Here is an 11,348-nt window from a genome sequence, read left to right as displayed (position 1 = left end):
TGTAGAAACACTCAGAAGAAAAATCTACTACTGAAAAATGGAAAACTGTTACATTTTAAATAACAATCTTTGCCTCTTATTCACCTGCATAAAAAATTCGGCCTTATCCAATATGTAAGAGGGGCAAAGAGAAGATTGGATAAATTCGCCTTATTCGATATTTCTTTGAAAACAGCGAGACTTTGGATAATCCAATATTACAGAAAAGTTTATATTTTTCAATTGCTCCAAATTCAACCTACGAAGAAATTCGCAATGTCTTTTGCTATTCAAACTTTTCTTTATGAACAGTTAGAAATAGCAAAGACTCGATAAAAATAGATGGGAATCCAATTAGCGTAGGAAAGGCAGAGGAGTTAAGAAATAACTTGATGCTCACCGTTGCAGTTGTCTAAAGTAAGTGTCCATTTATTTCTTTTTATGCTTACGTCGAACATCAATCCATCGTATTAAAGCTCTCTCTCTTTTTGTTTTCCGCCAAATCTTGACGTGTATCGATTTTTCAGAATAAGCACTATTTAGGCACGATTAGTCATAGATGGATGTTCGATAACAAAAAACTTAAAGACTAGAATTCAATTCAATTACAAATTCAAATACGATTTCGGTATAATTCAAATTGATATGAACAAAAAAAATGTAAATTTAAACATACTGGGGGCCCTTTGCATGTATGCAAATATTAAAGAATTATATAAGGAGATTTGCTAAAGATTTGATAGCTGCGGAGATAATTTGTTGTCTATCCGATGGTATCAGTTGATGTTCATTCGAATTTGATGTTACTCGCCGATGTAACACATTTGGTTGGCGTCGTTGAAGTTTTGAGGTTCCGTTACCATTTTGTGAACGTTTGGGTGCCTTAGGACGTCGTCTACTAGATGTTGGCTCTATACGAGGGTGTAGTGCATGGTGAAGAAGTGTATGATGATAATGTCCACAATTTTGACATGTTACTTGGGAGGTGCAATTTCTTAAGCCATGGCTCCTTGCCAGACAGTTAACGCAATAGTGATATTTATAGACAGCATGCTTCCGGTCAGAGGCGTTCATGTGCAAGAACCTTTTGCAGAATCGGAGAGAATGGTATTTCAAACAAACTTTGCACTGATGGATTCTTGGATCTCGTCGAGCTCTTTTGAAAATAAACAAGAAGGATGTTGAATACTTTAATTTAATGCGAATAAAAAAGAAAAAATGAAAATGAATAACTCAATTGGATATTAAGCATTATCGTAGGGTAATAAGCAAAGCTTAACAATCGGTCGTGTGATAATACCGGTTGAAGTACGTATATCGGCAATGCGAACCTTGGTATCACTTCCTGTGTACACCTTATCAATTCTTCCTAGCTTCCACTCACTAGGTGGAAGAAGGTCATCAATGACTACCACTAGATTATCTTTCTGAATATTTGGGGTGGGAGATTTCCATTTATATCTCTTTTGCAGATTTCGTAAATAGTCCTCCTTCCATCGGGCAGCAAATTGGTGGTGAAGAGCCTTAAGCTTTTCCCACCGATTTATTACCGATAAATTACTGTTGTGAAGTTCAGGTAGGGCCATAACTGGACCCCCTCGGAGGAAATGTCCAGGGGTTAAAGCAGTAATATCATGGGGGTCCTCAGATAGAGCAGAAATGGGTCTAGAGTTAAGGACACCCTCAATACGAGCTAGAACGGTGGAAAATTCTTCGAATGTACAGCGATGGGAGCCCATGATACGACGGAAATGAAACTTAAAACTTTTTACAGCTGCCTCCCACAAACCTCCCATATGGGGGGCATGAGGAGGTATGAATGACCAATCTAGACCATGTACTACATATCTTTGTGAGATATCGAAGGAGGTTTTGTTGACAAACTGTTTGAAATCCTTGATTAGGCTTTTGCTTGCTCCTAAGAAATTCTTCCCATTATCAGATACGACTTTTTTGGGTAAACCACGTCTTCCGACAAACCGAGAAAATGCAGCAAGAAATGCTGTGGAAGTAAGCTCTGAGCAAGGCTCCAAATGTATAGCCTTTGTGGCAAAATATATAAAAACACTGACATATCCCTTTATGATTGGAGCATTACGAAGACTGGAACTTTTAAGCTCAAAGGGACCAGCGAAATCAACACCGGTTACTTCAAATGGTAACGTGAGTGTGGTACGGTCAACAGGTAATGGTGCCATGATTTGATTGCATGGTCTTTTTTTGTGAATGGTACACGTTTTACAAAAGTGAATAATTCTTTTCACGGTGTATTTTAGCCGACTGATATGAAATTCAGTATTTATAATGCGGCACATAAGCGAACATTCTCCATGTAAAAGAAGGTTGTGAATAAACTCTAGATAAAGCTTTGTAAAATGAGCCTGATAGGGCAGAATAATTGGGAATTTTTCATTGTATGGAAGGTCGGAATTAGCAAGACGTCCATGGACTCTCAAAAGACCATGTTCATCTATAAATGGGTTAAGAGAAGCGAGGGGACTTTTCTTAGGTAAAAGTTTCGAATTTGATAAGTACCGATATTCATCAGAATAAAATCTTTGTTGAGAAAGAAGTATAAATCTTCTTCTTACAAAATTAATCTCGTCATGGGAAATAGACGTGTGTGATCGATTGAGTCTTTGCTCTTTGGAGCAGTTATGGTAGAAGCGAAAGACATAACAAAAAACTCGTAAAGCTTTCGAATACGTAGAAAATTTTTCGAAAGGGTATGGTTCAGTTAAAACAGCGGGAAAACTCTCCACCTTTCTTCTCTCGGATTCTGGAGGATATGGAATTATATGTGGAGGCCAGCAGGACGATTCCTGCCGCAACCAAGTTGGACCATGCCACCATAGAGTATTATCGATTAATTCATTCACGCGACAACCTCTTGTTCCCAAATCTCCGGGGTTTTCGCCTGTAGGAACGTGTCTCCAATAAGCATTTGGAACATTGTATCGAATTTGGGAAACTCTGTTGGCTATGTAGGTTTTCCACATGTATGGTGGTTTACTAAGCCAACCAAGCACAATTAGAGAATCACACCACAAGAAGATATCGGAATTGTTGAAGGGCATAAAAGACAGAATTTGTTTTATTAATTTCGATAGCAACAAGGCCCCACAGAGTTCAAGGCGAGGTAAACTAATTGTTTCGAGGGGTGCTACTTTCGTTTTCGAAACCAATAAATTCGAAAAAATTCCATCGGAACTGCTAACCCTAATATAAACAGCAGCACAGTATGCATGTAAAGACGCGTCACTAAAACCGTGAATTTCAATACAATTAGAGGGGCTGTAATGTATCCATCTTGGAATTTTTATTTGATGTATGAGTGGTAGTTGTGAAGCTATCGATTTCCAACGAATTTGAGAAGACGATCCAACTGGTTGATCCCATTCAAGTCCCTCTAACCAAAGGCTTTGCATTAGAATTTTAGCCCGAATTATGATTGGGGACAACCATCCAGCTGGGTCATATAATTTGGCAACAGCTGATAGGATTTGACGTTTCGTAACCGCGGCGGAAGCTATTTCATTATTGAAGGCGTACGAGAAGCAATCAGTAAGAGCATTCCACTGAATGCCAAGGGTTTTCGTAGAACTAGCCTCATCAAATTTAAGGAAATCAGAGTCGTATAGATCTTCGGGGGGAAGATCTTGTAATAGATAGGGATCATTGGCTGTGATTTTTTTGAGTGGAAATCCCCCTGAATTCAAAACCGAAATTAATTGAGATTGAGCTAATTTTGTCTCGTCAAGAGAATGGCCTCCCGCCAGTATATCGTCTACATATGTCTCATTGCGAATAATGGATGCAGCTGAAGGAAACTGTTTCTCCGAGTCTTGTGCCAATTGTAGCAAAGTTCTAATGGCTAGAAACGGTGCACAATTGAGGCCAAAGGTAACAGTTTTTAATTCGAAATTTTTAATATCTGTTTCAGTGTGAGATCTGAATAGAATCCTCTGAAAACATCTATCTTCCGGGTGAATTAAAATTTGGCGGTACATTTTTTGCACATCTCCGCTGAAAACGTATCGATAAATTCTCCAGTGTAAAAGTATTGACATCAAATCGGCTTGCAAAGTTGGTCCTGAATAAAGCACATCATTAAGTGAAAGACCGGTGTTAGTTCTGACAGAGCCATTGAAAACTACTCGAACTTTGGTAGTCTTGCTATCGGGACGTACCACAGCATGGTGTGGCAAATAGAACGAACAATATTTCCCGTTTTGTCGCTCTTCGGCTGAATGTGTTTCCTGCATGTGGTTTAAAGTGATATACTCAGACAGCACTTTTCGATATTCATTAGAAAGATCGGTCTGTTTTGAAAGTGATTTTTCTATTCGGATATATTGTTGTAGTGCAATCATTCTCGAAGGACCTAGTGAAAGTGTGGTATTGAATTCTTTTTTAAACGGCAGGCGAACCATGTATCGACCATCAGGTTCCCTGAGAGTAGTGCGTTTATAATATTCTTCACAATAAATATCCTGTTCAGACACCTTTGGAACGTTTGGAATTTCTTCTACTTCCCAAAAATTACGCAGAAGATCATTAAGGGCTACATTTTCCGATGCACTAACTGTGGCAGAAAAACTATGAACGGTAGGAACTGGTCCACTAACAACCCATCCGAAGATAGTATTATGGGCCGAGAGATGGCCATAAATGTCTTTGAGAAATCCTTCCCTCTCAATGTGATGGGTATTATCTGCCCCGATAATGAGGTCTATTTGTGCAGACTTGAAAAAGTATGGATCGGCCAACTGAATTTCAGCAAAGGCATGAAAATTGGGTGGTTTGATAGTAAATGATGGAAGGTGATTTGTCACCTTAGGTAAGATAATAGCAGAGACCACTATTTTGGTCTTCATATCTTTTGAGCATAAGGTAAGATCACATTCCTTATCTGAACTCTGAGTTTTACCACCGATTCCAGATACAACACAATGTGAACGCCTCGTTGGTACTTGCAGCCTGTTACGAATCCGTTCAGATACAAAGGTTCGTTGTGAACCGGGGTCAATTAAAGCCCTAATGGTAAATATTTCACCCAAATATTCCACAGGAACTAAAGCTGTCCGTAAAAGGACGCTTGTGTAATCAGAGGATACATGGACGTTTATGTCAGGTTGTAAGACCGATGGAGATGCAAAATTCTCAGTCGATGGGATCGACTCTTGCATGATTTGAGGGGTCACATTAGGTAGGTCGTGAGCCACCATTGCTGTCTGAGTGATTGTGGTATTATTTGATGGAGGTTTGGCCTTTTTCAAATGAAGCAGGGAGTGGTGATATTGTTTGCATTCAGTACACCTATTTTTACTTTTGCATTCTTTTTTTACGTGCCAAGGCGATAAGCAATTGTTGCAAAATTTGTTTTTAAATACAAATTCTATTCGTTCTGCAACAGAGAGTTGTCTGAAGGCTGGGCAAATTCGCAGTGAATGGATCATATCGCAAAGTCTACACTTACTCTCCACTTTTTCCTCCGAAACATAGGATTGAATTGGCTCCATTTGAGCCCCGAAAAAGTTTTGAGTTTCCTTAATGCTAGAAATTCGTTCAACAATTTCATATCGACTTATTAAAAAGGTATTCATTTGGGACCACTTCGGTAAAGTTTTGTGAGAATCTAGCGATTGTTCCCACAATGCTAAAGTAGCCTCGGGCAGTTTTGTGGACACCAAATACACTAGTAAAGGGTCCCAACCGTCAGTTGATACTCCAAGGGTTTGGAGTCTAGCTAGACAGTCGTTCACTGTCGATTGTAAATTCTGAATAGAACGACTATTTTCCGCCGAGGCAATAGGGATATTAAATAGGATTCTTAATTGGCCATCGACTAATACTCGGGTGTTTTCATATCTTAGTTTTAGGGCCTCCCACGCAAGGGGAAATGTTTCGTCACATAACGTGAATCGTTTTACAATGGCACCGGCTTCACCTCTTGTCTTGTTTCTCAAATGAAACAATTTCTGTGCAGGTGTTAGCTTTGGGTGATTGATGTATATGGCGATAAACATATCGCGGAACGATGGCCATTCCTCATATCCTCCCTCAAAAATCTCGGTATCGCACGGTGGTAGTTTAATATTTAAACCCGTGGCCATGGCCTGTGGACACGATTGAAGAGGTACTACAGGGGCAGCGAATTCTGTGTGCCTAACTCCTCCCTTTTTAATCCGTAACAGGTCTAAGATTTTAGATTTACAAATATAGTAGTTATCCGAACAGTTCTCAAACTTACTCCGGGCTGAGTCCAAAAATTCTCTGTCGGCATCCCCGTCCTTACTACCAAACATAATTGTTATCGTGGAATATGCCCCCTGAAGCTTGGTCCACCTTTCCTCTAAATCCATCATCTTTACCTCTAAAATCGATTCAGTTTGGTCATCCTCCCTGATTGATGCGAATTGGGTACAAAACAATATTAAAAAGTCAGAGGAGAATATAAACACATTTTTTGGATCCGTTGCTTTTTCCATTGTGGAGATTTGAGGCAAGCCGACTGAGAAAAAATATTAATATAGTGCACCCGCAATGGCAACCGAAAAACTAAATAACACAGCCAAAATTTTCAAGCCCAGGCTTATTAAACCTTGTATCTTGTAAATGAAACGTTTGAGAACTTTTGGCAAGTATTTCAAAATGTATATGTATAAATGTATTACCAATGATTTGTAGCGAAAATGCAACTAGTGATACGGTTTTAATTCTAATTTCCGATTTACAGAGCACAATATTGAAATTAAATAAATATATATACATGAATATACAAATATAATATCAGCACAAATTGTAACGTCAGTACAAAATGTACAAAGAGAAAATCGCCTGTCCAAACAGCGGTGCTATTACGAGATCGGTTTTCCAAAATTTTGTAACGTAAGTACAATTGTTCAAAGAACCAATAAATATTGATACTTAAAACAGACAAGTCGAAAATATAGTGAATCTATATTCACATAATCTTAAGAAATAAATCAATTAATATCAGAGTTCTACGTAACGCAAGTACGAAGTCTTCATGTAATGAAACTTCTATTAGAAGTTATAAAAATTTAAATCCTATTGATTTATTTAACAATATGTTGTGGGAAATTATTTTGAAATACGATCACATGTATCTGATTTCTCCGATCACATGTGTTAAACAAAGTATCTGTAAGATTGCTTTCATCAGTTTTCTTCTGTCTGTGTTATTCCTCCATGAACACTATGTCTGTCCCTTGTTATGAAAATGGAGACAAAATGCAATATATAAAAGGCTCGTCTTTTTGTTATGAATATGGAGACAATGTATAATAAGCAAAATGTTGCGGGAACTTGTATAACAGTTTGGCGTTGTTGGAATTACTCTCTATGTGCTTGCTTCTCAGTAATGTAAATATGGCGGAGTAGAGACGAATTATAATTCACTCTTTTTACTGTGACATATTAACATTTGAAAGTGAGTCATCAAAGCAACAAATTTATTTTCAGAACCCAGTCATTTCATGGCAGGCAAATTAAAAAAATGGGCATTTAAGAATCTTTGATTACAGACTTAGAATATTGTGAAATTTTGCAAACGCGTATGCACAGTAAATGAATGAAATTTATTTCATGCAGTCTTTACCACGTTAAAAGTCAAAACTGCAACCACAAACGGATACAAAGTTACTAATTGCAAATTTTCTTGGTTCTTAGTCAATAACAATTTTCTCACTGTGCTCAGATATGATAGTGTTATTCTAATTTCGAATGCAATTTAAATTAAATAATATGTGTACGACAGAGTTGGGATAAAGTTTTACAAATCTTCAATGGCTTCCATGACAATACGGTAAGTCATCTATATATATGTGTAAATATATTTTGAAATCGAGCAGAGCCCCGTAAAGCGCATTAACAGAGATGAGCTTCAATTTACAGTATGGTACGTGGAGACCGTAACCAATTAAGAGTGCAAGTGAAAACTTATGTTAGTGATTCAATATAGATATGTATGTATGCCTGTACGCAGAAGATCGATAACAGAGTTGTGATAAAGCAGAAAAGAGAATACACTCGGAGTCGTATGGGGAGACGGTAATTAACATTAGAAACATGTGGTGTACTTCAAATATGAGATAACAGAGTTGTGATAAAGCAGAAAAGAGAATACACTCGGAGACGTATGGGGAGACGGTAATTAACATTTGAAACATGTGGTGTAGTTCAAAAATGAGAGGCGTGATGTTACACAGCAAAATTTTATGTAGACTAACATTTGGTAAATATAACAAATGTTAATGTTGCTAAATGTTGCTATGCATTTCTCTACGTTTAAACAACCTTCATACAATTGCCGGTGTTGAGACTAGTCCAGACACATGTTTTCTTTAATGTTTCCTTTTCTTTAATTCGCAGTTCGTGTAATTTGAGAAATACCCCGAAATAAAGAAACAAAACTCAACCATCGATTATGCAATGTGGTAAACCAAGATTTTTAACTTGTTCTATAGGAACCGTTATTACGGTATTTTTGTAAAAATCACACTTTCGAGTTCATAAAATTTTCATTTTCACTTTTCAAGAAAAAATGTTTGTTCATTTCTACTCACGATTTTTTTTTTTTTTTTTTGGAGTGATAAAATTTTTGGTTACCTTGTATCTTGCTTGCTGCGTTTCACCTGGCTTGTCACATACCTCATTTTACAATAAGTCTGGATTGCGTAGAGTGTCTTAATTCCAAAAGCCAGTTCACGTGAGGTTCAGAAGGACCATGCATAAAAAATTCGGCCTTATCCAATATGTAAGAGGGGCAAAGAGAAGATTGGATAAATTCGCCTTATTCGATATTTCTTTGAAAACAGCGAGACTTTGGATAATCCAATATTACAGAAAAGTTTATATTTTTCAATTGCTCCAAATTCAACCTACGAAGAAATTCGCAATGTCTTTTGCTATTCAAACTTTTCTTTATGAACAGTTAGAAATAGCAAAGACTCGATAAAAATAGATGGGAATCCAATTAGCGTAGGAAAGGCAGAGGAGTTAAGAAATAACTTGATGCTCACCGTTGCAGTTGTCTAAAGTAAGTGTCCATTTATTTCTTTTTATGCTTACGTCGAACATCAATCCATCGTATTAAAGCTCTCTCTCTTTTTGTTTTCCGCCAAATCTTGACGTGTATCGATTTTTCAGAATAAGCACTATTTAGGCACGATTAGTCATAGATGGATGTTCGATAACAAAAAACTTAAAGACTAGAATTCAATTCAATTACAAATTCAAATACGATTTCGGTATAATTCAAATTGATATGAACAAAAAAAATGTAAATTTAAACATCACCAAATGGCACAATTTAATTTGAATAAAACAAACAAAATATTTGAATGTTTGAAATTGTCTACCATTTATCCCAAAATTTTATTTTTTCTCAAATTGGGACATAAAAGCAAACAACATATTTGCCAATGGCTGAACAAGAAGGTTAAATCATGGGCCCATATGATTACAATCTTTTTACTTCGACAAAATTTTAAGATGTCAAAATCATATGTTTATGGTTTTCATAGCTGGAGAATTATTCTTGATAACATATTCCAGTCCCAAAATATCACACACATCAGTTTTTAAACTGCATCATGAACTGTTTTGTTAATAGCTGGCGAAGAGCCATTTGACTGACTTCCATTCTTAACTTTGGTGGGTATTATAGTCTTATTTGTCTCATATCGGCGTTCCTCGGATGTATTATCCACTTCACAATCACTCATAGGAGACGCAATTAAATTTGAACCTTCACTTTTCTCTGGATTTGTATTATTTTTTTCAGGACAATTGAAAGAATAAATAGTTGCCACTTTTACCAATGCCATACGATTCTTTTATCAGGTGATTTTGACTTCTTAAAATTGTAAACAACATATTGAAATTCCATGTATTTGCATATTCAATATATTTTCAGAATATTTGAATGTTGGACTATACAAAAACAGAAAACTATTATTGATTCTTCAACATTTATAAGGAAATTTGTTAGTAAAATATTTGTCAGTAAAAAAATCTGCTAAGAATATATGAATATACAAATATACAAAAAAACTTTTATTCTTGAAAATCTGTAAGGTACTCTCAAAGAAATAAGTGGAAACAGCAGAAAATTTTATTAAAATAGCAAAAAGGGAAGCAGACAATGTTTGTTGAAATAGCAAACATTTTCTGCCATCTTTCCGGAAAAAGATTTAATCCAGAGACTATCGCAGTACAATAAAAACATTTTTGATTCTTGAAAATCTGTAACGTAATCTCAAAGAAATTTGTTAGTGGAAACAGCAGATAACTTAGTTAAAACAACAAAAGGGAAGCAGTCAATGATCGCTTAACTAGCGAATATGTTGTGCTATTTCTGCTGTTATTGAAAATCTGTAGCATACTCTCAAAGAAATTTGTTAGGGAAAATGGCACAAAAAATTGTTAAAACAGCAAAAAGGGAAGCAGATAATGTTTGCTGAAATAGCAAACATTTTCTGGTATTTTTTCATTTGGCGAAAAAAGATTTAATCGAGAGGCTATCACAGTACAATAAAAACAATTTTTGATTCTTGAAAATCTGTAAAGTACCCTCAAATAAATTCATTAGTGGAAACAACAGAAAATTCAGTTCAAACAACAAAAAGGGAAGCAGACAATGTTTGCTGAAATATCAAAAATTTTTCTGTTATTTTTTAAATTCGACTATCATTTGATTAGGCTGAAAAAATTAATCCAGGGGCTTTCGCAGCACAAAAAAAACTATATTTTAAGATTTTTTTTCTCAAAATAAGCCATAAAAGGAAAATAATTGCAGATAACTTTTACGAGATTTTTTGGTTCTTGAACATTTTACCAATTATTCTCCGCTAGACCATGAAGGTCAAAAATATTACAGCAGTTATCGACTTCTGTTTTAAGCAGACTTCTTCCTATGAGGGTATGGTAAAAAACCTAATAAAAATTGGAATTCTTGTTCTTTGAGCCAAGAATAACAGATATATAAAATAAGACATCGATTGTTTTTTTTTCTGATTTGATTCTATGAGTGTTTGCTTCCCATAAAAAAATATATATTATATATATATATATATATATATATATATATATATATATATATATATATATATATATATATATATATATATATATATATATATATATATATATATATATATATATATATATATATATATATATATATATATGTATATATATATATATATATATATATATATATATATATATATATATATATATATATATATATATATATATATATATATATATATATATATATATATATATATATATATATATATATATTTTTTTTTTTTTTTTTATAAGATTTCAACAAATAT

The 11,348-nt window shown here is 35.1% G+C and overlaps 1 protein-coding gene across 1 annotated transcript; it reads right to left on the bottom strand.

Moving 5' to 3' along the window:
* Positions 1-381: 381 nt before the first annotated feature.
* Positions 382-9,259, bottom strand: LOC142227533 (uncharacterized). Its single transcript, XM_075298065.1, has 2 exons — positions 8,614-9,259; positions 382-1,135 (listed from the first exon to the last, which is right to left on the bottom strand). The coding sequence occupies exons 1-2, from the start codon at positions 8,658-8,660 to the stop codon at positions 691-693; spliced, it is 492 nt and encodes a 163-aa protein (XP_075154180.1). The 5' UTR covers positions 8,661-9,259; the 3' UTR covers positions 382-690.
* Positions 9,260-11,348: the final 2,089 nt, after the last annotated feature.

This window comes from Haematobia irritans, chromosome 2 (assembly GCF_050003625.1).
Source record: "Haematobia irritans isolate KBUSLIRL chromosome 2, ASM5000362v1, whole genome shotgun sequence".
NCBI classification, from domain to species: domain Eukaryota; kingdom Metazoa; phylum Arthropoda; class Insecta; order Diptera; family Muscidae; genus Haematobia; species Haematobia irritans.
The sequence above is the reverse complement of the archived record's forward strand: the minus strand, read 5'-3'. Positions and strand labels throughout refer to the sequence as shown.